We start from the raw sequence: 27,650 nt of genomic DNA, 5'->3' as shown, positions 1-27,650 counted from the left end.
TCAGCGAAGCGCAGTAGAGGGGGAGAGAATCCTCCCCCTCGCCCTGCTGCCTTGTGCTGCTTTGGATGCAGCCCACACTGCTTTGGATGCAGCCCAGGATACATCTGGCTTTGTGGGCTGCGAGCGCACACTACCGAGTTACGTAGAGTTTTTCACCAACCATTCCCCCCCGTGCTGGTTCTAAAACTTAGAAGCTATGGAATGATCCTAACCGGGAGCAAGGCTGACAGCACGGCCCCGGGCGCTGTGTCCTCCTCCCGGCTCTGTGTCCGCCTCCCGCCGCTTCCTCCTCCTCCGGGACTACGGCTCCCAGCAGCGCCCGGGCTGAAAGTGAAAATAAGCGCCAGGTTACGCTCCTGTTTGCGCCCTCCCCTCCTTCCCTCCCGGCGGGCTGCACGTGTCCTTCCTTTCCCTTTTGTTTTCCGCCCGCAGGCCGGCTACGCGCCCGGGACGCGCCCGTTCCACCCGGCACCGGGACCCGCCGGAGCTGCCCCCGGCCCTCCGCGGCAGCCGGGAAGCCGCGGCAGTGACGGAGCTGCGAGTCCGGGCTGCGCAGGGAAACTTTGCCGCTTCTCTCCGCGCTCCCCACATGCGAGTGGACAACGTGAAGCCGGCTGCTGCTCTTCCTGCCGCTCCTGTTCCTGCTCCTGCTGCTCCTGCGGCTGCCGGCGGGCCAGCGCTGCCCCCCGCTCCGGCTGCTGCACCTGCGCCCGGCCCCGGAGCTGCGCCGCGGCTTCTCCTCGCCATGTGGGACTAGGAGGGGTGCGGCGTTCTCCTCGGTGAACATGGATGCGGCGGGCAGGGCCGGCGGAGGGGAGCAGAGCCATCCCGGCAGCGGCGGGGACGCCCCCGGGGACACGTCCATGGACCGCTACCTGCGATCTCAGGGCTTGTACAGGAAGAAAGTGGCCAAGGATGGGTCCTGCCTTTTCAGGGCTGTGGCCGAGCAGGTAACTGGTTACATAAACAAAGCTCCTTCTCACGAAGGTATGGGAAGTAGATCTCATTAGTGGGTGGTAATTAGTGTTAAAATGCGGACAGGTATAGGCTAAGGTTATGCAGTCACGTACCAGTGAAAAACATGACTTTATTACAATAATTTCCACCTTGCAAGGTGAGAGAAGTTCTGTGTGTACAGCTGCCTCCTGCCACCAAGAAATCCTTATCTGTTTTGACCTTCTACCGCCTCCTCAGAGCTTTTTGTCGGTGTAAGATCTCAACATTGGAATACAGCTGCTTGGTATGAGACTGGGAAACAGAATTTAGTGGAAAGAGCTGAAAAGCCACGTTCTTAGTTTTGTTAATTAGTTTACTATAAAATCAGAGAAAATGAGTAATTTATTTTGTTCTTCCTGTTGAATTCCCCTCCCCCATTTCAGTGTTAGTGTTAAAGGAAAAAAGCGACAGCGTCATCTTGTCTTAAGTACAAGCAAACAGCAGTGGGAGCTCTGGTGCTTCTGATTGTGGGAAACCAGATTCCTGTGCTAATTATACACAGATCACTTTTTAAAAAAAAATTCCTTTCTCTGCTGAGTTGATAAGTTCAGGCAAGTAAACACTATTGATTGGAAGTGGGTGGGGTTTTTTATCTCAAGGGAATATATATGTGTAATATATATTGCTATTCTGACTTTTTAATTAATACATAGAAGGTTTCTCTCACACTCCAGTGTTGATAGAACTTTTTGTCAGCTATTACATTTTTAATATCCCAGTCTTATTATAGAATCATGTAGATTGGAAATGACCTCTAAGAAAGTAAAGTCTTTAATTCAGAGTTATTAAGTGTTTATGTGCAAATGTGGTATAATTTGTGTACTCTTCATTCAGAAATACTGAACTGAAATTGGAAGTGATTTATGTTGAGGGTTGTGTGTAAGGACTGCAAGAGACACAGTGACTTAAATTGTCTGGAACTTCCTATGTTGTAGTGAGGTAGCTTGGAACCTGTGATGAAAGTCAGTTTTCCAGTAGAGATTTGGACAGGAGGTAGATGCAGGTGTCAATGTTGGGAACTGAATTTGTGGCTTCCAAGAGAGTGTTTGGGCAACAGGTCTCTCAAAATGAAGAGAAGGTAAACATGCACTGTGAGACTTGGTTGGATTTCATTTGAATGAATGCATGTTGGTAGTTGACATCCTCATCCACTCCTGCTATAACTTACTTCAGTTAACTGAAGTCCTTTACGAAGCAGGCAGTTAAAGATTAACAATAAATGCTATTCATTTGCTTAGTAAGTCCTCTTGAAATTGAAGGTTTGAATTTAGCAAACCTGTGAATTCTGCAGTTACTTAATTTTTTATTAATTAATTGAGGTTTGACTTGCCTGAGGAGGTTGCTAATGAATGAGTATGCATATTAAATATTCTTAAAAATAAAACTAGAGTATTTCCAAACCTGTATTTAGACAGCAGTCATTAATTATTTGTGGCCTGTCATCAAAACTCCTGAGATCCAATGTCACCTTGTTCTCTTTCTCCCTTTGTAGGTGTTGCACTCTCAGTCTCGGCACATTGATGTTAGGATGGCTTGTGTAGACTATCTTCGGAAAAATAGGGAGAAATTTGAAGCAGTAAGTATTTTTGTTTTCTTTGTCAGCATTTAAAAGAAGTGACTTTATTCCTTCGACTTCAATGTATTCTGTGCCTCCCTATGTTTGTGGCAATATTCATCATAGCTAAATACCAGTTGATGCTCTTTAAATTAATTAGCTCATATGTGGTGGTAACTCATTTTCATGAGCCTGGAGAAACCTGTGTACTCCTTGGACTGGAGTGATGTGGGGTGTGAGAAGTTTTTAATGCTCATGAAGAAAGAAAAGCAAACTTACTTAAACTTTAATAGTCTATAGTGAAGCTACTAAAATCTGGGATTTAGTTTAGTATTATGCCTACTTTAATAAAAGTCATAAAATGTTCTTGTTCTGCTAATTAATTACTTTTCCAATATATAAGGGATTTGACTGATGAGATTAGTGAAATTTGTTTCAGGGTCTGCAGTTTATTCTGCATTGGCACTGTAGGATTTTTTCCCTAAACATCTGTAACTAAGCTTGATATTGATCTATACTTGGTCAATACCATCAGTGTTAACATCATAAAATCCTTTTTTTCACTTCCTTTTAAAAGAGCACTAATCAATAATGGTGCTTCTGTTTGTATTTGTATGGGTTCTAGTGTATATACTGTTACCTGATTTCCACGATAGACAAAAGGGGAAGTGAGTATGTGTAAGGATTTGCTACTAGAAGATTGTTACTCAGCTCTCTTTTTCTGTTCTGAATTTACCCAGATCCAAAATAGAGACTATTATAGATATGCACTGGTGTAGGGAAGAGAAGGAAAGCAGGAATAAGGGTGTGTCTCTGTGCTGTAATTTCTGACATAGTACCCTGGGCTCAAATGTGAGTGATCACATGAATGTGGAAGTTATCAGGAATTAAAGATACAAAATACAGCAGATCTCTCTGGGACAATGCTGCTCTGACTTGACTCCTTCCAATTGTTTCCAGTCCATCCAGGACTTACCAACTCCTGGATGTCTCTCTTACTTGATTTTTTCACTGCTGACTTTTTAATACCTTTCTTTCCAGAATTACCCCACTCATTCCAACATCTGCTTCTCTGCTTCTGTTCTCTTGTTCCATTGTGTAGTGTTTTGAAATTCCATGCCCTTTTTGACTCTTAAGTGTATGTTGTTTCCCATATTGTGGTTTCCCATCCCTACTTTGTTAGCCTGAGCTGGTTTTAGTATGGTTTTAGTATTGTTTTGGTGTCTCTCCTCCAAACTCCTGATCCCAGTGTTCTTTTTTTCCTTCAGACATTATCCCAAGGTATGACTTCTTGTCTGTTCATCTTTGCTGTCTTTCTGAAAAGTTTCCTTTCTAAAAGTTTCTTGTGAGAGGAGGTGTTTGATGTTTTGTCATTTCCCAGTGTTCTTCCTCCCTCGGGTACCTCGCTTCAGCTCTGCTGTTCTCCTTTGCTGCCTCTGTCTCTCACTATGCTTTGTGTTTTCTGTCAGGAATACAGCATTGTTATCTCTGTTTGAAAAACCCAAACACACAACCAGCATAAACAACAAATGCCTCTTTCCCATATCTCCTGGTTCAGCTGTTCACTTGCTGCCTCCTCAGTAGTTATGCTCTATTGACATGTACTGGCAGCACTTACTGAACTTCCTCTTCTCTGTCTATTGTAATCACTTCAGCTTGAATTTGTGTCTTTGTTTCCACTGATACTGTTATAACCAAAATTTCAGGAGTGTAACCACCATCTTCATTTCCATCCTCAGCCTTTCTTGAAGTGTTATCTTGAATTGCTGCTGTGTTACATTCATTCTCTAACTCTTCAGCTTCCTGTGAGAACTTCCTGGTGCCCTTCCTTTCTTCCTCTGTGCAATATCTTCAGGTCATTCAATTTTGACACAAAAAGCAACTGCTGTCTGTGATCATGTCGTACTGATGCACATTTTTTAACTTCACACCTGACTGCTTCTATCTAAATTAGAAATTCGGGCCAGGCTTGTTGGTTCTTCTCACTTCAAAATGGCTAAAGCAGAACTTTTAATCTCACTACTCCACTCAGTTCTCCTTATATCTTGTTCTTAATCTCTGTTGGTAAAGAGGCCATCCAGCTTGCAGCTTAAGTTCATAAAGGGATTTCCGTCTTGGTTTGGACATCTGTGGATCTTTATTTCAAATAAATCAAGCAGATTGTGACTAAAGAGTAATTTTTAAATTTAGCCTCTCTGTGGCCAGTGTGGCTGAAGTACTTTGAAGTTAAGATATCTCAATTACTGCAGCATCTTTGTCTGCTCTTGGCAAATGTGAGTTTGGCCTCTTCATTTGTGTTAGTGAGTCCAGCTGAAGGATCACTTTCTTGGGCTGGCACTTGAAGTGTAGTCTGATTGTTTGCATCCTTTGCTGAAAGTAAAAGCAGTTTGAAGTGATACAGAACAGAGGAAAAAGTGCTTTATGAGTTGGCTGTACTAGATCCTTACCACTGCTTCCTTACTGCAGAAGTGTGATGCCTGTTCCTGACTGTCCATTGCTGTTTATTTAACAAGATACTTGAATTCAAGTCCACATGTCCTCTCTTCAGTGATGCTCTGTATGCCTGTGATGAATTGCCTATAAACGTCTACATTACATCATCTTTGCTTTCTTCCAGATTCCCCATTTGGCTGCTGAATTTCTTTTTGGGGCTTTTTCTTTGGTTTATTTTGGCTTGTCTGATGACTTTGAAAGCTGTTGATGTGGTTATTTTCTGCAAGGCAAACCAATGTGTTTGACTGTTCATTCCTTCATCTCGACATCACTTTATACTTAGGTTGTAAGCTTTTTTGAGGGCAGGGGAGCCTTCAATTTCCAGTGGTACATTCCCATTGGTACAGTGGGTCACAGACTGGGGATTCCATATGCTGCACTATTAAAAATGACTAATTACTGCTGTTTTGGTTTTTTTTTTAATCCAGTTCATAGAGGGGCCATTTGAAGATTATTTAAAAAGTTTGGAAAATCCACAGGTATGTTAAACTTGATTTATAATAGAAAACAGTACTTTCCTTGAAGTTGATGGCTAATTGGATTTTTTTTCCTCAAAAGTAATTTTGATTGAGCTTAGAAGGTCTTTGAATTATGTGAATATATAGTTTTATGTATGTACTCTCTACTGTAAAATGATTTGAGGAATTGTATTTTTATGTCTTGCTGAATTCCAGATTCAGTGTTCATATATTTATTTTCAACAATGATTTCTTGCATCTCTTGATCATCTAATGAGGAGGTATAATTGTGTGTTTGTTTGAATTAAGTTTTCTTTTGTTTTCAATACAGGAATGGGTTGGACAAGTAGAAATAAGTGCCCTTTCTCTTATGTACAAGTAAGAAGATCTTTCAATATGTCTACTGAGATAATTTCTGTTGTTTTTTTAGTAAATCAGTTGGAATAGAAAGACTGGAATTATGTTATGCATACCATAGTACTCTGTCAAATTATAAATATGCTTTGAAAATTGCAGCTGTCCAAGGGATTAAATAAAAAATAGAAAAAATGAGTTTAGAAAATGACATTTAATCCGGGATGTGAGTAGAGGTTTGCAGTAATGCCATGTATCTGCACCTGCCAGCCAGTTGTGGGTAATCTCGTACAGTTTGTATTTCATTAATTTTAATATCCTAGTTTTTCTGTTAAAATTGCTTTTCTTCCTGTTTCTCACTAAGGCTTTAGTACTAATCCTCTTGCTAAGGGTTGTGGGCTGTACTGATTTCCTATATACTAAATCTTTCTTCACAAAGTAGTGAGAAACAATGTGCTGAATATTTATAACTGCTTTCTAGTTATTGCACAAGAGAGTGAGTAATCCGCAGCATCTTCACTGTCTGCTGTTTGTAAAACCATTAAAAATTCAGTACTTCAAAATGTTTACTGTAAATTAATGGCTTTCTCTATTAGTGAGACAGCTGATAAGAGGAAGAATCAAAACTAGTTGAATATTGCCTTTAGGCACTTCGAGTGCTACGTGTGGGAAATTGCATGGAATTCTCTCTTTGCATTTTGTGAGGTCAGTGGGACCAGCTCGGAGTTGCGTGGCTGCAGGGATGGGGGAGGACTGAGCTGAAAGTCAGAGCAAGATCTGGCTCAAGAGGCTTGGTGAGAAGGTCTGATGGTTACACTGAGCCAGGTTGTAGAGCGATATAACTCAAAGTCAGCAGAATTGGATGCTTAATCACATCAGAAACTGGATGGTCATGATCTGTTGTATTCTGGCCATGAGAAATGTATTCTCATAAATAGGAGTAGTTTATTTTGCAGTCATGCCACATTGGTATCCAGGGCTGATAAATGAATAGAGACAAATCCTGGTTGATAATAGTGGGTTTTTTAATTTTCACTGAAAGCATCAGGAGGGTTTTGTGGCACAGATGCAACTCTTTTGTAGTATTTCACTGCAGAGGTGAACACACAAGAGTAGTTACTGCCGTGCTTATTTTGGGAAGACAGGCTTCTATTGAAAAGGCAATTTAGAGTCTCAGGGAAGGTAGGAATGGTGGTGGAGGTAAAGGGAAACAGTTGCTTTCTTTCCTGCATGCTGGCAGACTTAATGGAAGCAGAAGTACAAATCTCCTTTTCTGTTCCAAGTGAATAAGTAAGCAAGTTTCAGACTTTCCAGGCATAGGATAGAAATTCAGTATGAATAGGTGTGATTTCACTTTCACTCTTTAGACCTCTCATGAATATAATTTGGTTATCTAGTAAATTTTTCTTCGCTCCCTGAAGTACGTGGGTCTTCTTTTCCTCTCAGAATTGCTTTTTCTGACTAGCTGTAAAAAGTTTCTTTTTTTTTTTTTTTAAATCCAGAAACTGTGAATATACTCAATTATTTTGCAAGACTGATAACACTTTTGCCTGTGTGAGAAAGAAGTTGGAGGAAGTGACAGGTTGTTAAGCAAAGAACTGAAAGAGAACATTATGGATGAAAGGGAGAGAGAAAATATTTAAGTTTCAAACCATGGTAGAGATTGATGATAGCAGAGAAACCCCTAGGTGTTTTCTGTGGTTATATATGTTCCTTGAATTTGACTTCAATACTCAAATTTTTATTGATACTGCTTTTAAAATAAATTCTTAACTACCTTTTTTTTTTCCAGGAAAGATTTCATAATATACCAGGAGCCAAATGCTTCTCCTTCACGTGTAACTGAAAATGGCTTTCCTGATAAGGTAAAAAAAATAAAGTTATGGCTGTTGTGACAGGCTGAAGTAAAACTACTTTATAAACAGCAAGTAGTTGCATGTGAGTTTTATTATTCAACACAATGAAATGTTCTGAGATTTCAATTTTAGCTGTTTTGTACGTATTTAAGGCAGCTATGCTGTTAATACATGTAACACTTCTTTATAAATAGATGGGATGTATTTAGGGTGTGGCATGTCTTCCTACTAATATAAAATTCTGTAAAAATAAATTTTCAGGCACTAACTTGTCTTAAATTCTTTTTGACTTTTGTTCAAATTCTGTTTGGTTTAAAGGACATCCCCAAACATTTTGACTGTTTATTGATACATTGAAATGCTGAGACACAACAAAGCACATGGGTGCCTTAAATTGAATTTAAAAGGTAGTGCTTATGAAAAATCAAGTGAGATGCAAAGCCTAAAATATCTGTGTGGTTTTTTTAATAGGTATTGCTGTGCTTCTCAAATGGAAATCACTATGATATTGTGTATCCTATAGAGTATGCAGAAAAGGCTGCTCTGTGCCAGTGTAAGTATTAAGCCATTAGTTAAAAGCATATTTTTACCAAAAATCTTAAAGCTGTCAGTGTTAGGTTTCAGGAAAAGGCTCTGTGTGAAAGTTTGTCGCAGTTGTTTTTAGTAGGTTGGTTTTCGGTTTGAGTTGTCAGTGACTGTGTGATTACCATCTGTAATGCTGGAACAAAAACTGATTCAGCTGGTAATTGATTTTGCTCTTCTACTTTCTCCTCCTCTTCCCCAGCTCTGCTGTATGAGTTGCTCTATGAGAAAGTGTTTGATATGGATGTAAAGAAAATCATGGCAGAACTTAGTGCTGTTGGTGTGACAGAGGAAAGTAATGGGAGCAGTGAAGTGTCTGCTTCAGATTCAGAAGATGACAACTACAGGTAAATGAGATTGAAAAGGTAACACAAGATGCCTGTGAACACAAGTTAAATGAGTTTTCTGAATTTCTGATAGGTAGTAGAATCCAAAGTTAGGGTTGAAAACACTTACAAATGACTAAGAGAAGAAGCACAAAGAGGTAGGGTTAGAAGTGTGAAAGAATGCAATGTGTAATCTTCACTTACCTAAGGACAGGCTTCTGGCTCCTCTGTTTTTTATGCGGTCTAGCCTTGAGTCTCTTTACATAATGGATTATTGCCATTGCAACATGTACCTCTTCCTGTTCAGAATAACAGAATTCCCTGGGAGACCTGTCAGTGTGCCAGTCTGCCATGGTAAACTCTGTGAGAATGACTTGGCTTACTCTGCAGCTGAGTAGAGTTACAGGAATGTAATCCATCTTGTGTGGCTTCCACATTTGGGGGCTGGAATGCCTGCTTGAGGTGAAGCTAATGGAGACACAGAGATGTAGCTTGCACCATTTTTATCTTGATCTTTATGAGGTGGGTTTATATTCTTTTTGCTGGATGCTCTAACAAGCTTTGAGATTTTGACCTGACTCCTTTTGCATAGTCAGTCTTTCACAGTGCCATTTTTGCACTTACGTGTTGGCGGGTTTTCTTCTGCTTAGTAGGATTCTTAACTCTGGCTTGTATGAAATTCCATTGAAACTGTGGAGGTGATGCTGCATTAGTGGATCATGTCCCCTCTTCCCAATGATTGTTACAGTCCTTCCTTAGGGCTCTGCTGTGTGGCATGTGGCAGAAAAAATTCTTTGAGCTGTTGGGAGCTGGTTTCTCCCACAGGTTGAAAACAAGAGAAAGGAAGATGATGGAAAATATCACAGAAAAAAAAAAAAAGAAGTTCTGGGAAAGGGATTAGCTTATTTTTGTGTTTGGAAAAAAAAATACTAGGGAATTTTGCCAATTAAAATACAAAGTATTTCTGCTTCAGGAAACAATTACTGTAGCTAAATGTCAGTGAGTGGAAATCTTTATTCCTTTCTGTTCTTGGAGCTTTTCTGGGATTCAAAAGCAGTAGCCTTACCCTGTATCTTTGGGATTCCTAAGAAAATATCCTGCTAACCTCCTCAGCACCTTTGGAAATAAGGTCATATTCTCACTGGAGACTGTGGAACTCAATGTTTTTGATTTAAACCATATGTCCTATAACGCAAGGGCTGGTGTGTGTATGTGACTCTTGACCCAGTTAACACAAATTACAAACCCTTTACTGTGTTTATGAGGTCCTAAATCTTTTGCTTGTCTTAAAGTTGACTTCAGCTTGTTTCATCAGCTAATTTTCCAGAAGATTCTTTTCATTTTATAAATACAAACTTTTGAGTTATGTTGTTATTAAGTGTAATAGTTTTGGGAGAATTTCACGCTGAGAGTTGCCTACAACTGTTGTAGGGAAAAATACGTGGGACTTTCTCCATGGAAACTATTTTTCCAGTGATGTCAGGTATAGAAAATAAGAGTAAATTAGAGTGCCTGATGCAAGTTAACTAACAGAGTAGGTTTTGAGGTTTTTTTATGTCTGCTTATGCATTGTGGTTGCAAAAATTCTGAGAGGATTTTTGTTTCCCTTGCCTTCCACCCCTTGCTTTTTTTTTTCAAAGTGACAACAAAGTCAGCGCACATAAAATAGACTTCCTAAAACTTGTACTTAAACCCAAGATCTTATTTCTATATCACAGAAAGTTAAAAACGTAGTTTTTATTTTAGACAGCTTTTTCACTTCAAGAGGTGAAGATGTTCTGTGGGATGCTTATTGTCAGGAAAACATGTAGAGAATGGTAGCTTCAGTATTTTTGTCCCCTTCTAGATGTGTCTTACCTGATTTTCACACCTTAGTAATACTGCAGTTCATTATAAAAACATAACTTGTCTCTGTCCTATTACAGAAGTAAAGCTACAACAGTTAGTGATATGAATGGAATGAAGTCTCTTTCTGGCAACAAGGTATTTTTCTGTTGAGATTTATTTTCTTTCTAATAACTTGTATTCTCCTGTATTTTTTAGTATTTAATGTTCCTGAGAGTCTCTTGAGTTAATAGCTTTCCTAACATGTAATATCCTAAAAACTACCCTCTTTTTTGAAAAATAATGTATATTTTTGATGTGCTCAGAGGTGGACAGTGTCCTTTCTAGTGCTGCTTAGTTCTTAATTACGTTCTGGTATGGTTAAAAGAACACCATTTAATTATTTTTTTTCAAAGCTCTTTATGCTCTAGGTATCTTCAGCTTCTCTATATTTCAGTACAAGGCTTGAGCACTTGATTGAAAAATGCAAAACTTGACAGGTCTATGTAGTTGACCATTTAGCACTTTGTTCTGTTCTGTGCAGCACCTTGAGAGCAATGGGAATCCCAACTTGTTGGCGTTGCCTAAAAAGGTTCTGAAATCGCTTGAATCCCTTGGTTTACAGAAACGTTGAATACGATGTTTGGCTCCGATCCAAATGGGGTGAGTAACAGAATACTTCAAAGTTGCAGCTTTTGCAAGCTGTGTGAAGTGAAGCCCTCCCGAAGAACAGATGCAAGTGGCAGTTTGAGTTTAGTTTGGTTTTCCTCACGTGGATCACTGGGCAGATTTAGGGCCTGAACACCTGGTTTGCATTTTTACTGCATCAAGAAAGTAACTCTTTTGTTGTATTTAGACTAACAGTGTATTACTTCTTCTGTTTTTACAGATCAGCAAAAACAAGATTTCTCTATTGCTGCTGGCATGCAATACTCCATTGGAGATAAATGTAAAGTAAGTAGTGTTGAATTGTAGTTTATAGCCACATTAACATTTTGCCCAAGATGTTAATTTTCCCTTTTTATTAACTATTTTGATATTGCTGCTTTCTAAATACGCTTGGGTTATGTCTTCAGCTGAGGATATAGTTGTTCTTTAATTGTTGGCAGTGTTTGTGACTTACAGCATACGTACTACTCATCAGTGCAAATTTGCTACATTAAAAAGCCACAAGGTTAACTGCAAGAGTACGTGTGTAAGATGTCTGGTAGCCTCAGCGTTAAGCATGGAATTGTAGATCCATGTATTTGTGTTTGACACTGGAGATAGCGATTACTGTTTGTAAATTGGCTTTGATGAAATCTCAATACTTCCAAGTAGTGAAGTAGAGCTTGCTTTAGTTACTGCAGATCCTGAAGTTTTGGGCAATTCTTCCGCTTAGGGTGTTGCAAGTGTGTTACAGAGGTGGTCTTTAAATTCGATTAAGATTTGTATTAAGTGTTGCTGCTTAAGAAGAAGCAAGGTTTGCCATTAAATTCTCAAATTGTAGATTAGTCCCCTTAAGTGTGTTAATTAAACTGATGGTACTTGGCTAAACATGTTTCTTTCTAGGACATTTGATCATCTATTAAAATGATCAGTATTAATGAGAAAATATTCAGTTTGGGTAATCATGCAGCACAGGGGCTTTTTCAATTTGTACTTTTTTGTTTGTGGAATGGAATCAACGATAGTGACTAAACTCCAGGGAAAACACATCTCTAAACCTAAAAAACCCCAACCACAAAGTACCCCACAAAGCCCTCAAACCCCTTCCCCCCCAAGCCAAGCCAAAGGAACTTGATGCTGAGTTGACTATTTATTGTTCAATAGTACAGGCTTAAAATTTGCATTTTAGACCCTAAGGCTGTTTTGTGTAGTGTTTATTGAAGGGTACAGATATTATTAGGAGAAAACACTCTGGTAATTAACATATTCTCTCTCTCAGATTTCATATGTATGTGGCAAGACAGTAAACCTGTGGGATAAAAACATGGGAAGAAAACATGAAGTAAATAGTGAAAATTAGAGTTGATCAAATTAATACAACTGTAAAGCCAAATACTGTAGTGGAACATTAAGAATTTTTTTTTTATTCAACAGAAGAATTTTAAGAACATAGAATGTCAGTCAGACCAGTAACATGATCATGTCTGAAGAACATTTTTAGTTGTTTTATAAATTAAAAAGACCTTCTGAAGAATAACTCCCAAAGTAATTGGTGTTCATTATGTTCCTGATGGGACTAAATTTCACTGAAGTGAAGTGGATTTTAATATGGAAAAGCTTTGAGTTTTATTGTGAGAGAGTGTTTTCAGAAAAGCTGAAAAGCCTGGCTGCACTGATTGCTTTTAACTTTCTCATGTGGTTTTGAAAAGCATAGTTCGTTAAGTAGTGTTCCTGAGTAAGCTGCTTGTTTAGTGTTGTGTGTGTGTGTGTGTTTGTTTTAATAGTATTTTTATTTCTTTTTGAAGAAGCAATAGGGATTGAAGATTGGCTTTTGATTCATTTACTGAATTGTGATGTGCATTCTCAGGTCTTCTGCTGCCCAGAGGAAAAGTTCTGCTTCTAACAATGTTGATATTTTGAAGAGTTACCTCCTCTCACTGTCATCTTTGGAACTAATGCACTTTCTTTTTCTTTTTCCTTACAGGTGCGCTTAGACCATAATGGGAAATTTTATAATGCCCATATTCAAGAAGTTTTTTCAGAGAATGGGCCAGTTGTTGTATTTGTAGAAGAGCTTGGAGCAAAGTAAGTGCTTAATCTCTTTTGGAAGGAAGCACCAAACTGAACAAAGCATTACTTTGGTTCAGAGTTAACTTCAGCCCTTGAAATGTATCTTTTTCTTTACTTGAAGCAGTAGTACCACAAATTTGTTAAGAAAACAACATACTAATAAAAAAAGGAAAAATTGATTATCACTTCATACTTTTTTCTGTAGTGCTAAGTAGTCCAGGTATTACTTGGAGAGTAGAACAGTAACTACATTAGTAGTATTTTAATTTTATTCTTTTTGCACAAGATTCAAACCTAAACAGATTGACACCAGGCTAATAAGGTGTTGCTTGTACTTAATAATTAGATGCTAGATCTGTGACAAGCTTTTCATATTGAAAGGTCCATTAAAGCACTGAGCTCCTCTGTTGGTTGAGTAGCTCTGCCTGATTTCATGCAGAGAGTGCCAAGCTGCTGTTTAGATCAGCATCATCTTTGCCCTACCTGAGACAAAAAATCGTTTAAAGTTGTTGTTGTGGGTTGCAGATTTGATGGTTTTGGTTGTGTGGGGTGGGGCTTTTTGTTTGTTGGGGTTTTTTGGTGGGGAGGGGGCAGGGAGAGAGCAGTTTGAGATATCCCGAGCTCTGCTGTAAGTCCTGTGACTTCTGGGTCAAAAAAACCCACATTGATTGTAGTTTGGGAAGAGGAAACACTTTCAATCAAGGTAAATGAGAAAGATGTCCATTAATCTCATTTGATCTCCATTAGAAAAAGAAAATATTGTGAGATCCAAAGATTATCTTGCAGTTTGAACCCTTTTTAAATTGGAATTTAACCTGTTTGAATGTCTGCCTTTCAAATGATCCAAACAATTGCTTGGACCATCCTTACAGCATCCTCATTTAAAAAGGCAGTAATTGTTCTGGGATATACACCATCAATGTAACGTCTTTCTATCTTGGCACCTATTCCAGTGTTGGTAATAAATTTATCTAAGTGTATTGCTTTTATCTAAGTATATTGCTTTTTGTGATCATTTTTTTTTTTCTGTTTGCCTTGGAGACATTACAATAGGCACTTCACAAATGGCTGATCATTCTTTACCGGATAAGTTTGTGTCAACTTACCAGTTTTATGTAAAAAGGAAAAAAAAAGGGTTTGCTGTTCTACACATTGCTTGAGTGTAATCATAAAGGCAAAGGAGTTTGAGTGCAGTGTTCTCAAAAATGGAATGATCTGTCAGTATTAGTGAACATGTGGTATTAATTTCTGCAAGCCACAGTCTGGTCTTTTAAGATATTATTCCCTCTGTAATTCCTTGTTTTGTAGGCATGCTGTCTCACTGAAGAGCCTTAAACCTCTTCCACAGACCTCTCCTATGGAGGGCTGGAACACTGTGCCAGGGAAGAAGATAAAAAAGTTTTACCCAACATGGGGGCAGAATGCTCAGCCTGGTAGGACTGTACCTGTCTTTGTGTGGCAGAATCTTTGTCAGATGTCTTGTCCCAAAGAGCTTAAAAAATGATTAAAGCAAAAGTCTTACCTGTTTCCACGTTGTTACCACAGATGCAGAGTGCAAAGGGCCAAAGAATCAGAGCAAGTCAATCAAACCCCAGTCAGCACTACCTCCTCGACTTCAGCATACTGTGGGAACCAGGCAGCACCAGTTCTTGTGTTCTGGGCCCCAACCTCATCAGACCTCAACTGAGCAAAAAGCTCCAGGCAGGAATCCTTCCCAGTCTGTAAGGTAAAACTGCAAACAGCATCTTCCTTGGCTTGAACTCTGACTGAGCTCCTGGAAGCCCAGGTGCCTACTTCAGATGCTTCCAGCATACTCTTTTGAAATATGCTGCCATTGAATTCTTAAGAAGTGTCCCAAGTCCTTAAGAATACACACAAGTACAGGAAAAATAATTATTTCTTTTTTTGCATGGCAGCAACTGTGTACAGAGCCTCATTTTTTTCTTGGAAAGTGGATGTTGGTGTGGGTTTTTGTTGCAGTTGTTGTTTTTCTTTTTGGTTGGGGCTGAAATAATGTTGCAAGTGCTTCTTGGGCACGGCTAACATCTTCCCTCAGCTTTTGCTAAACCTGTCATAGGGGACTGCTTCATGTTCTGACTTAACCACTTGAAAGGAGTATGAGAACAGCGTTTTGCCTGCATTTGTTGGTAGTGATTTTTTGATTCCTCTGGAATTAATTTCCATCATTGCATCTGCTTTCTTCCTCCTTAACCCATGAGTTTGTATTGTGTTTGATCCTGAATTTTGTAGTCCAGGTAATCCCGCTTCCTTTTTTCCTGTGCAGAAAAGCGGAGCGTGAGCGAAGTGAGGAGCTGAGCCATGGCAGCAGGGACTGCAATTACTTTGGGCTGTCTCCGGAGGAGCGCAGGGAGAAGCAGGCCATAGAGGAGTCTCGCTCCCTTTATGAGATCCAGCAGCGGGATGAACAAGCTTTTCCTGCTCTTTGCAATGTATGCTGTATTCATTGTAATTAATAGTGCACTTTCCATGCTTGTCTGCGAACCTTTCATTAGCGATTTGTTTGCAGTCCTTGAATCATGCTGCAATTCAAAAATTAGGGATGTTAATTTTGCACTCACCTGTATTTCTAATTACAAAGTATCTTCAACACTTTACAGGTTAAAGATAAGAAAATACACATAGTAATTTATCCTGGGAATAATTGAACATCCACCACACATGGCATGTAAATATGGGAGACACATGAGCATCTGTAGCTGTAGGATTTTGGAGATCATTCTATTGGTGCAGTTTTAATGGAAGTGAGTGGGAATCTCAGTACATCCAGGGAAGTGAGCAGATCCTGTGGGTAAAGAGCTAGTCTCCACATAGGTTCGTTTTAAACATGTGTGGGGCTTTTTGGGTTTAAATCCTAGGGCAAACAGAAACAAAAATAAGGCTGGAAAGAATGAGTAGGTGCAAGACTGAAGCCTAAAGGACAGAGGTTGCTCTCTCCCTCTGAGCAGTAACAGTTTGCTGTTATTTGCTCACCTGCAGGAGGAGATGTGATTTATTGTCTGAGTGAAGCAGATTTTGTCATGTCAGCTAGTGACATGAATGCTCTTAAAGGGCACTTGGCAAGATGTAGCAAGGAATGAGAAAGAGTGGATGAATCTGCCAGTGGGTGATACTGAGCCAGACCTCACCCCCACTCCCACCCCCCCCATTTCTGCCTATCACAAACATAAACATTACTTGTCATGAAGGCATAATAGTCTCATAGCAGATGATGGCAGAGTGTCACTGGAGTGATTACATAAAGTGGTATTTCTGCTTTTGTCAACGTCTTTAGAATCAGTCAGTCAGTCAGGCTGCTACACAGACTGTGGATAATGTAAACCAGAAAAAGTTCTCAAATAATGAAAGAAGAAACAGCAAGTGGACAGCAGAAGTGGAAGAGCAGAAGGAGAAAGGTAAAACTAAATGGGTTTAGATCATGGCTGTTTTTTTGTTTGCTTGGTTTTGTTACCAGCCCCAGAATTTATTCAAAATGGGGTATCTGTTTAGGCAATGAGGGGAAAGTTATCCTGAGTAGCAGTACCAAACTAAGCTGGGCTGGAGGTAGCAAGGGTGTGGTTTGTCAAGAAGGTACATTTTCCTGCTTTGTGAATGTGGCTGAGAGAGCAGACTCCTGGCTGGGATTTTTGTAGTAAATGGGAAGAGGAGAAATTAAAGTACTTACCAGAGCTACTCTAAATTAGATCCTTTTTGAAATTCTAGAGTGTGTGGCAGAAAGTGCCAGTGGGAGGAGCATTAAGAGTAATTTATGAGAAAAACAGGTAAAAGTATTCAGTGTGGCATGGTTAAGAATTAGCATATGATGGTACAGGAAGGGGAGAGGATGGCGTACAGAAGAGCTGGAAAAACAAACCTGTTTACAGTAGAAAGATCTGTCACATGGTCAAAATTCTGTTTGGGTTTTCCCCCTCCCCCCAGTCAGTTACAGCATTCTTTAGCTTCTCTTGAGGGACTCAAAGCTTTTCCTCTTCTGTGACGAAGTGGAACATGGCAGTAATAGATGGAAGCTATACGTGTCAGGAGGTAGTTAGTAAATCTTTGCTAATTGCAATTGGCAGTGGTTGGTAGGATTTTTTAATTAGTATTTTTAAAACTTTTTGTCCTATCAGCTTTGCCGTAACTAAAACCCAGATTTTTTCTTGGCTTCTTCCACTTTTTTTTTTCCCCTGACTAAATAAAACTCAGATGCTTTAGTCTCCTCATAGAAGCTGCTCCTTCCCTCAATTTTTTAAAAAGTTTTTTTTTTTTTGCTTTGTTCCCTTATCTCTGGCAACAGCAGAGACATTGCTGTTGTCTGTTTATGGTATGTGTGCTCCTTAGTCCCTCTTACAAGATGGAATCCTTTCTTGAGTGGTCTCACAAGGGCCCACCTTAGCTATTTTTAATTCTCCAAATGTCTAAAAAGTTGTTTCCTTTGCAAACCTGTTCCATAAGCAATGCCAAAGGAACATTCATGTAGAGAAATCTGGAGAGAAAGTAAAGACTCCAGTGTCATGATGGATTTGGCTGAGGGGCATGGCATGTCCAGCTTTCTCTGCTTTTTGTGATGCTCTGGATTGTGTTGCCTCTTGTGAAACTAGGTTAACAATCCCATGGGAATCACGTGTACTTCCTTCTGAGTGTTTAGGGATTCCTATTGCTGCTCGGGGAATTGGCAGTAATTCTCAAAATCAATACTGTTTCCATTTATACTGTTGTCTAGTTGTGACAGAGTATATAACAAGCTTTTAAACAGTTGGTATCTGCTATTGATAATCTTCTGGGCATGAGTTTGATTGACAAGCAGTGGTAGCCGGGTCTGAATATAAGCCAGAACGTGAAGAACTTGTTCAGATCTTTTTATATCATGACTGTTTTTTAACACTTCCCTACCAAAGTATTTGCTGGTGCTTGAGAAATGAAACTTTGTGCAGCAGTCTGAAAATTTTTTTAGATCTTTTTATCCACTGAAACATTCTAAACTGGTTTTTTATGCAGTCAAAAGTAGACAAGACTTTGAGCTTCTGTTATCTTAACACTTGAAAATGAAAATGCAGATCAGAATACTTTCACTTTAAGCAAAGTACAAACTTCTGTTTCATTAAGAGCAATTTAGAATGAATATGTGTAAAGGGACGGCTGCATTTCATTCCTGCTTTCCCCAAGCATCACTGAAATGGTTACCAAACATCACTAAAGAACTCTTGTAGAGCTTGGAGAACCCAGGTTGAAGTAGCTGCTCTGTTACTGCCTGAACAACTGTTTGTTTTAGGATGCTTTGATCTTTGGTAAAAATAGAAATTTAAGTTTTCTGAAGTAATATATACTGAGGTATAGGTTTCGTTTTGAAAGTTTAATTTTGGAAAGACAAATTAACTGGCTTAAGTTTTGATAGCCATAAGTGGTGTAATGGTTCATTTACTAGGTTATGTCTTGGTGTTGCAGAGTCAAATTCCAGGCAGATCCACTTAAGTCAGAAGCTTGAGCCAAATTCATCTGAGGTAATCTTAAAGAAAAGACCAAATTTTTTTTTAATGTTATTGCTTCTCTGATACATGATTAGCAGAGCAATAGCTGCCTTTAGAGCTGTGATTGCTGCTGCTGCTTTACAGCTTTTAGTGAAATACTCCTAAGGCTGGAGGCTTGTATTTCTGTCAGCTTTCCTCAGCCCTGTAACCCATACTTTTAGTCTTTCTCTGCAATGGGAGTCTTCAAACCTGGGCTATTGAGAGCACTTACGAATCTGGATTTGTAATTGCTTAGTACAGTCTGTACTTTCAGTTTAATGGGACCACAGAAGATTTGATGTTTGCTAATAGCTACTGTGCTAACAGACCCTGAGCTCTGAAGTTCAGTGAAGATTTGTGGCCTCTTGTTGGCTTTTAACCTTTGCTGTCCTTTCAATGAGCAAAATGTTACACTAGTGTAATAGTGATGGGTACTTAGCCCACCTTGTATGGAGTGTGGTTTACTGTTTTTGAGTAACTCTTTGTAAAGTTAATCTTACTATTAGACTAGCTGTGTCTGTTGTTTCTAACTTTGCTTTAGAAGAATAGTCAAGATGAGAGTTATCCAAAAGCTTCATCTCCTTTGGAACAAGTAAAAACAGATTCTCCGATTCTTGCTGAGCAAGTAAGAAATGTTTGTTTGATTTCAAAGTTTTCCAGTCAGGAGACTTCAGACAAAGGGGAGCTTCATCACAGCCACGTATGTATTACAATACTGGCTTTTAATTACACAGGCATTTCTATGGTGATAATGCTAAAATTGCATATTTACAGTTAGGAATCTTTATGATATGTCCAGCATAAAGAGTGTAAAAGGACAACCCTTGGTAGAAAAGTAGAAGTATATCTACTCTTTTCTGAGAGAGGGGTTATTTCGTATCTTGCTACCAAGGTAACTGGTGCTTTTTCCTTTAAATTCTTTAGCTTTGCCTTTTCAGGTTTCTCCAAGGTTATGGGTAACTGCTTGTGAGGGTGGCTGTTCTTTTGGGTTGGAGATACTTAAATATAAAGCTTGTGGGGGTGGTTCCAGCACTGATGGCTCTGTGATACAGGCATGGCTGGATAGAGCTCAGAGCAGAGCTCTCCACACAGTGACATAGCTCAGGTTTCTTTGGATATGTTCCTAGTTAGTACTTCCCTGTGGGGATGGTGGTAGTCTGAGTAAGATGGAGTCAACAGGGTCACCAAGCATGGTGTGGTTTAGGTTTGTTTGTTTTTACAGAACCTGACGGAATGCGTGCCGAGTGTAACTCCGACACCCTCTCCAGTCTTTTCCGAGGTGCATTTACCTCCAGCAGTGCCTTCTGTACCAGCCATTGTGCCAGCTTGGCCAAGTGAGCCAGCAACCTATGGACCAGCAGGTTTGCAGAAATACTAATGTTAATCAGAAATTACTAACCCTGGAAAATACTTTAACACTCTTACTAAGTTGAAGATTCGCCCAGGATACACTGTCTCGTATATTTCACATTCCAAAGGCAGGCATTCATAGGAATGTAGCGTCTCACTGCTGAAAGCTAGTGAGAGTTCTGGCAGATCTTTGATTGCCTGTATGTACAGATTGCTTTAAGGTGTAGAGCAACCTGAAGGTATAAGAGGGTTGTGTACTCAATTTGCCATTTTTCTTCTTGACTGGGATAGCATTGAGTTCTGAGGATCTGCTTAAGGTAGAACACATTGTCAGCATGTTGAAACCTGATACGTATTTGTGCTCTGTGTCCCATGTAATAATAAGTTCCTTGGCTGACTGAGGACTTAACTTGGGGCTTGTATGTCTGGAACTAATGAGATCCATTTGGACCTTAGCTGCAAAGCCAGTGTAGTGGGTTTTTGAGTGCTGTGCATATCTTCTGGTCTGTGGAGTTGGCTTGGAATCAATATTGCTCATTAGATCAGGTGCTGCATTTTCTTTCACACTGCTGTTTCTCTACAAGAACCAGCTTTCAGATCAGTCTGCTTTGTTCACATGAGACAGTCACAGTCTTGTCACGCTTGACTGTGTCTGTGACAGAAGATGTGTAGCCCAGTTGATCTGAGCTCAGATTCAGAGTTGACTGTAAATGACTTGTCAGAATGAGAACTTCAAGGATTCACATAAAAGTTTCAGTTCCTTCACTTTTTCTCCTTCCTATTTCCTTCTGGTATTCATAATTTTAAAAAGAAATACGGGGTCAGTTTAGCTGTTTCTGGAAAGCTTAGCTTACCTGCTTAATTCTTTCTGAAAACTATTCTTTGCATTTTGAATCCTGCTTTTCTGATGTCTTTTGGTTTGTGATTATACATCTGTATATACATAAATATATATATATATGTATTGATACCTGTTATATTTTTATGTATGTATGTATGTTGGGGTTTTTTCCCTCTAGGTATTCCAACCCAAATACCTGCTTCTTCACTGATGCCAGGACCAGCAACAGGACCTGACTCTATTGTATCACAGGCTCAGGTAACATCTGCTTCAGTTGCTGGAGTTCCTGTGTGGCTACAAGCAGTTAACCAGCCTTTAATGCCTTTGCCTCAGACTCTGAATCCCTACCAGGATCCGCTATACCCTGGATTCCCTTTTAATGAAAAGGGAGAAAGAGCCGTTGCACCTCCTTACTCCCTGTGCAGTACTGGGGAAGATTTACCTAAAGGTGAGAAGTCTGGATTTTACACCATTTTCCCTGATAGGTCTTCTTTTCTTAAAATGCAGATAAACACAACTTTTGGTCCTGTTGTCATTCTCTGTCAAAAGATCCAGTAGTTGTCATTCTGTGATTTAAGATGTGGAATATTGAATAGAGTTGTAACTCTGTAGTTTGCACTGCCAACATTGTGACTGTTTCAAGTGGTCACACCTGGAAATCTGGTAGGATCATTTTGTGGTTCTTAGCTTGCCCTACCATAACTTGAGGTTTTGTGCATGTAAAGAATTATTCTTGGAGAACTGCTTCCTGTGAGAATAATAGGTTTGCTTGTGTCATTTAAAAGCTTGGAAGCTGTTGAGCGTTTCCTTACTGGCCTGAGAAAATACAGGTTTTGGCATACTATGAATGCAAGGTATGCCCATAAAGAACATTTCATGTCTGACTGCACAGTGGTGTTTGTTTAGTGAACTGTTTCTTTAAAAAAAAAATTAAACTGCTGTCGTGTTCTAGATATCTTAGTGTGGCAAAAAAACCCCAACTAATCAATTGAAGACATGCAAGCAGTAACTTAATACCAGTGTTCTCTACTGAAACAGAACTTTATGCAGTTCTTGTATCAAATGAAATATTTTTGGTCTTCATAAATATTTTTGTTCTTTTTTTTTCTAGATAAGAATATTCTTAGATTTTTCTTCAATCTTGGTGTGAAGGTAACTCTTCAAACTTACGTTTTCATGTTTATTACAAAAATCGCTTGTAAATAATTGTTGGAACTTGGAGTGTGGAAGTTTTGTTGCTGCAGCTGTGCATTTCAAGTCCATCTTTCAGTTTGAAATACTTTCTTATTTGTGTGCTGTTAACTGGGATTCCAGCAGTTGTCCACAGTGCAGTTCAAGTCAGCAGAAATCAAATTAATGTCAACACCATAGTGAGAACTATTGGCTTCCAACTGTGGCTGCACAGTCAGCAAATTGTGCTTTACCAAGTCACAGATAAATTGTGAGTGTGAAGATGCTTCTTTTGAATGCAGTGCATAGGGAATGAGAAAATGTCCTCAGACTTCAACCCTGGCTGTGTATTGGCAAAGCCACTGCAGTACAGATCCCAAAATCTTTCCCTGGGGACACTCCCTTAAAAGTAACCTGGGTGTCTGTTCTTTCTGCTCAGGTTAATGACAACAGTTTTCTACTTTTTCAGTAATTATAGGTGTGTGTATGTGTAAATGTGGTGCAAATCTGTGTGTTTGGTTGGGGAAGAGGCTTAGCCAAATCCCAGCGTTTTCCATTGCTTGGGAAGGACTAGTTGTTTGCTTTCTTTCTCCCTTCTGCACGTTCCTTTTTTACCTTCTTATCTCTTCTGTCAGGCAAACGACTTTGGGCAAGGTGCTGAGAGCTCTTGGGTTTATTTCATGGGACTTTGGCTATAGCAACGATATTCTTTTGTGTCTGGGCATGCAAAGAGGGAATATTCAGCAGTTTCCAATGTAAATTAGATACCTCTACCTAATATAAGTCTCTTTGCTTAATAGAAAATCCATTAAGTCATTCATTAGCAAGTGTCACCACAATGTATTTAAACAGCGTGAGGTTCATAAGCTGACATGTTTGGGACTCTCCTTACTGGTATTTTGGATTAGTTAGGATCTAGCCTGTCGTTCTGGCGCTTCAGCACCATCTGCTGGTCTCAGCCCATGTTCTAGTGGCTGTGCTCCTTCGGTGGTGTCACAGGGTACAGCAGGCCCGGGAAAATACCTTCTGCATTGTCTGTCTGCTGCTCTGCTCCAGCCTCTGCCCTGCCCACACCCTTCCAGCTGCACACTGAGAGGGAAGGGCCTCCTGGAGAGGAGGTCTGGCTAGGCTTTTCAGGATGGTTTGCTCCAGGGCCTGTTCCTACAGAGTCCAGTTCATTAACACGGAGGTAGAGAAAAGGGAAGGGGTTGCCACCTGAGGTGGACAACTTCAGTGTTGTAGTCTTTGCAAAGTGAGCTCTAGTAGAACAAATGGCTGATTAGTTAGTAAGTGTGATTCTGGAAAATGAGTTTGAAATGTTTCTCTTCAAACACATAGCTAGAGCTTAATAGCATTGCATGTTTAACTGTATAGAAACTACTACTATGTTTTCTTGCTTGGTCATAACTGTTGCCCATTTCAACTGCATTTGGAAGGAAAACAAAAAACAAGAACACCATCCTAGAGTCGTAGGATTTAGAATTGAGGGCAGTCACTGTAAAGAAAATTAACTTTTATCTCCTATAATTTAACTGTTTCAAAATGGTAAACGACTAGTGTGCTTTTATGTCTCTCTGAACATTCCAAAGACCAAATAACTGATTTTTAAATTTTCTTTTCCCTGCTGTCTTGCAGGCATACAGTTGTCCCATGTGGGCACCCCATTCTTACCTGTACCCCCTGCACCAGGCCTATTTAGCTGCTTGTAGAATGTACCCAAATGTGTCCCTTCCTGTGTATCCACACAACCCCTGGTTCCAGGAGGCTGCTCCGACTCAGAACGAAAATGAAACTGCACGACCAAACAGGCACTTTGCTGTTCAGACTGAGACCAGGTCCAACGGTCAGATTCCACAGGTTGACAGATCTCCATCACTGCCTCTGATCATCCCTTCAGCTCAGGTGTCAGAAAGTCAAGGGCAGGTCTGTGTCGAACCGGAGAATCCAGCACAAGCTCTTCATGCGAACTACGAGGAGTCCCTAAGAGGGAAAAATATGTTCCCGCAGCCGCCCTTTGGACACAATCACTTTCTAGGAGCTGTTCCAATAGCACCTCCTTTCTTTCCTCACTTTTGGTATGGGTACCCAGTTCAGGGTTTCATTGAGAATTCAGTAGCAAGACCTAATGTTGTCTTGTCACCTGAGGACAAAGAGGCAGCAGCTGGCACCTCTGCCAACATGTATGTGAGCAAAGAATGCAGCCCTCCAGTTCCTGGAGTGAACTGTGCAGAGCAGCTCCAGAAGACCAACAGCAGCAGCAGCTCCAACACCGTCCCATTCCCAGTGGCTGCTGCAGGGACCCCGAAGGACGCTTCAGCAAGAGCCCCCCAGCTGGAGCAAACCTGTCCTTCAGCTGCTCCTAAGCAGAAAACAGCTGGGCAGCAACATCGCCCTCCACAGACACAGGGCCTGGAGAGGCCGGTGGCAGGGCCCAGCATGCAGCCACTGCTGGCAGAACCTCCCAAAAACGAACTGAAACCCAGCACTCCCAGCCGGAAGGAGAAGCCTGCTAAAGGAAAAGAGTCCAAGGGCACTGGGAACGTGCAGACAGAAAGCAGGGCCCAGAGAACGAGGGAAGACAGCTCTGAAGATGACAGTGAGGTTTCTGACATGCTGAGGAGTGGCAGATCCAAGCAGTTCTATAACCAGACTTATGGAGGAGGCAGAAGGCCTAGACCTGACAGGGGGTATTCCAGCAGGGGAGGGTACCAGTTCCAAAGAAACGAGGAGGCCTGGAAAGGACCACCCAGCAGAAGCAGAGATGATGGCTACCAGTATCAGAGAAACTTCAGAGGGCAGCCATATAGGAATGACAGGAGAAGGGCAACACTGGGAGATAATCAGAGGGGACAGCAAGCATAGAGTTTAGTGGATAACTGGAAAATTTAAGAAGCAAAAACTAATTTGAAATAGCAGTTTAAAATCTTAATTTCTTTTTAGTGAAGTTCAGTATGTTTAATTTTTGGCAAGTAAAGACTAGGAGGATGTCAAGTCCTACCACAGGGTTTTTGGGGAGAGTCTATAGAGTTTGTTTGGCTTAGCAGTTTTTCCTCAATGTCAAATTAGAAAAAAAAAATAGGTTTAGTGTTTGATAATTCTTTTCCCCACAAAGGTTTGCGTTTGTGATAGAAGATGGGTATGTGCGTTTACTAGAGTGACAAATGACAGCATTTGATGTGATCTAGATTCTAAAATTGACAGTAACATTGCACCAAATATAAATGTATATTTTATCATACAATGCCTTAGTTCTGAACTGAGCTAAAGGAATTCTCAGCCTACTGCACTGTTGTCTCTGATATGCTTCCAACCCAAAGGCCTTTCATCTCAAAAAGAAAAAATATCTGTCAAACTTGAATGTTTTCTCTTGTGTGTTACACGTATGGCAGCCAGCTAACCCTGTGTCTTAGGTATGTTGTATATAGTTCTTTTCATAATCATAGGGTATATTTTTGAATTTTAAAAAGCATTTATTTGTTGAAATTAAAATCAAGACAAGCAGTCAAGAATACCTGTGTTTGAACTGATAAGAATGGCTGTTTCCACCATGAATTCTTCTTAATGCTGGTGTGACTAGAATGGTGCCTATGCCAACTGAATAATTACAAAGACAATAAAAATGTAGATGCTATGCATTTCCAAAATAATTCTGCATCTGTTATAATAGCAGAAGTTTTTTTAATGCCACTTTAACACTAATGCACTGACAAATCCTAGATATTTTGTGAGGAGATGCATAAAGTACGTGTTACGTTTTTTTAAGTTTGTACGATTGAGCTACTGTTCAGTATTCTTTTGTTGTTGCACTGTTGATGTTTTGCATGTACAACTCCTTGCTGGAACTACTTTTAAAAGCAAGAATGGAGAGTCTCAGTGTGCTCTGCTCTTCCCTACAATTCAGAAGAAAGTGGCTTCTGCCTTATATTTTTACACTGTGTCAGAGTTCTGATGCTGTTTCTTCTGAGCCCGGTTACGATCTCTGCAGTGTTCCTGTTGCCTTTGCAGCCTGGATGTTCAGCTGTCCAGACTCGGAGAGTGCAGTGTGCACAGTATTCACTCAGCTCTGTTGCTCTGTAAAATTGAACTGTTGTGTATATTTTTATATCTCTGTAAACAGTAGTGTAGGTGATGGTACCCATTCATTGTGTCTGAGATTGTACACCCTTGGTGCGGAAACCAGATGATAGTTACATGATAAAGAGTTTGTTTTCAGATGCATGCCATGTATAAAACCCTAATTAAAATAAATGTTTTGTCTTTTCACTTGCTTTCTAAATTATATTTATGTATTTAAACCTGTTGCAATGATGTTAAATGAAGTGTTGTTCTTACAGAGCCAGCTGTAGTCAGCAGCAGAATGATGAACAGGATGTGGCAAGCAGTGAACAAAAAGGGGCCATATACTGAATTTGCAGTTTTTGTTTGTAGGGGTAGGGGCCATGCTGAAGGCTTTTTGCTTTTTCTTTTTTTAATCTTAAATACGTTTTCATTCAGAAATGTATTCAGGATTTCAAAGAGGCAATCTTCACCTTTTCAGGTTAAGAATGAAGCAAGCACTGAGGGATTTAACTGTTGTTACAATTGTCGTTCTCAGTTTATCTCAACTCCTTTCAAAACCATAGAGGGCTGCTTGTTGAGTTTACTGGTGAATTTTAAACTTGTAACTCCAGTTGTACCCCAATAATCATTCTGTCCTTGACCAGGCTCTTCGTCACAAGCTTTGTTGCAAGAATGAAGGCAGTAACACTTCTACAGAAGTTTGTTGGGAAACACTGGGGAAGAGAGGCATGGCAGTAACTAGGAGGGATGTGCTTTTAGAATTTACTTTTAAAAACCAACTTTCAGCTGGGCCTACACTGCCTTGCTACTCTAGGACAGTGAAGGACTGGAAGGTGTAGATGTATTTTCTCCATTGCTGATCAAGTAAGTCTGGTTTCCTCTCTTGCTGAAAGAGCTGTAGATTGATTGGCCCAACCTCTGGCCTGGGGCATGATGTTTTAGACTGCAGGATCTTCCTGTTAATATATGTAATATTCAGCATATAATGAGCTGTGATACACAGCTTCAGGTATTTGCTGAACCACATCTTTACCTAGCCTTATTACACGTGATTAAGAGAAAATGCACAACTCCACTCCAAGGGGAGTTAAGCTGTGAGAGGAGAACAAGCTTTAGTCAGCCTTTGGAAGTTTTTGTCTGACCAGGGTGGTGGTGTAAAGATGTATTCAATACTTGCACTTCCATAGGGAGTCCCTCTGCTGGTGTAGTACAGGTGGATTGCTGTTACAAGACAAGAGGGAGGTAATGTGTATATAATGCTCAGTACTGCCAAGGTTATGAAATAACCACGTTACTAACACACAGAATTGCCTTAAAAAACAAAACCACTCCTTTCTGTAGCTTCTGAGGCAAAAATGTAAACAAAGAACAAAGCCATGTTTTCTCATAATGTTTTTCACATGCCAGTGAAGGCAGAGAACTGTTGAATGGAAAACACCCTTCCTTTTAAGATACATAGCTGAAAGTTGTTTTTACATGTCTGCTTAAGTAAGCAAGGAACCTTTAAATTTCCTTTCTGGTTCCCTCAAGGACCTTACTGTATATGGAAGTAAGGTTTTAGCAA

At 40.0% G+C, this 27,650-nt stretch overlaps 2 protein-coding genes across 2 annotated transcripts; both read left to right on the top strand.

The window, feature by feature from the left end:
- Positions 1-419: 419 nt before the first annotated feature.
- LOC116444630 (OTU domain-containing protein 4-like) lies at positions 420-8,645 on the top strand. The gene is made up of 7 exons (XM_032110191.1): positions 420-950; positions 2,489-2,572; positions 5,473-5,523; positions 5,834-5,880; positions 7,649-7,721; positions 8,184-8,265; positions 8,497-8,645. Exons 1-7 carry the CDS (start codon positions 786-788, stop codon positions 8,643-8,645), a joined length of 651 nt encoding a protein of 216 aa, XP_031966082.1. The 5' UTR covers positions 420-785.
- Positions 8,555-26,290, top strand: LOC116444628 (OTU domain-containing protein 4-like). Its single transcript, XM_032110187.1, has 15 exons — positions 8,555-8,641; positions 10,546-10,603; positions 10,989-11,107; positions 11,334-11,398; positions 13,077-13,177; positions 14,471-14,595; positions 14,708-14,888; positions 15,447-15,612; positions 16,455-16,575; positions 18,605-18,660; positions 19,208-19,366; positions 19,889-20,027; positions 21,036-21,305; positions 21,969-22,009; positions 23,663-26,290. Exons 4-15 carry the CDS (start codon positions 11,369-11,371, stop codon positions 24,887-24,889), a joined length of 2,616 nt encoding a protein of 871 aa, XP_031966078.1. The 5' UTR covers positions 8,555-8,641; positions 10,546-10,603; positions 10,989-11,107; positions 11,334-11,368; the 3' UTR covers positions 24,890-26,290.
- Positions 26,291-27,650: the final 1,360 nt, after the last annotated feature.

The sequence above is a fragment of the Corvus moneduloides genome, chromosome 5 (genome assembly GCF_009650955.1).
Source record: "Corvus moneduloides isolate bCorMon1 chromosome 5, bCorMon1.pri, whole genome shotgun sequence".
NCBI classification, from domain to species: Eukaryota; Metazoa; Chordata; class Aves; order Passeriformes; family Corvidae; genus Corvus; species Corvus moneduloides.
This window is presented reverse-complemented; position numbering and strand designations above follow the sequence as displayed.

Coding starts and splice junctions, on each gene's coding strand:
- LOC116444630 (XM_032110191.1), top strand. CDS start 786: ATGGATGCGGCGGGCAGGGCCGGCGGAGGGGAGCAGAGCCATCCCGGC. Junction 2,573..5,472: donor ATAGGGAGAAATTTGAAGCA/GTAAGTATTTTT, acceptor TTTTTAATCCAG/TTCATAGAGGGGCCATTTGA. Junction 5,881..7,648: donor GCCCTTTCTCTTATGTACAA/GTAAGAAGATCT, acceptor TTTTTTTTCCAG/GAAAGATTTCATAATATACC.
- LOC116444628 (XM_032110187.1), top strand. CDS start 11,369: ATGCAATACTCCATTGGAGATAAATGTAAA. Junction 16,576..18,604: donor GGAAGAGCAGAAGGAGAAAG/GTAAAACTAAAT, acceptor TTGGTGTTGCAG/AGTCAAATTCCAGGCAGATC. Junction 18,661..19,207: donor TTGAGCCAAATTCATCTGAG/GTAATCTTAAAG, acceptor ACTTTGCTTTAG/AAGAATAGTCAAGATGAGAG.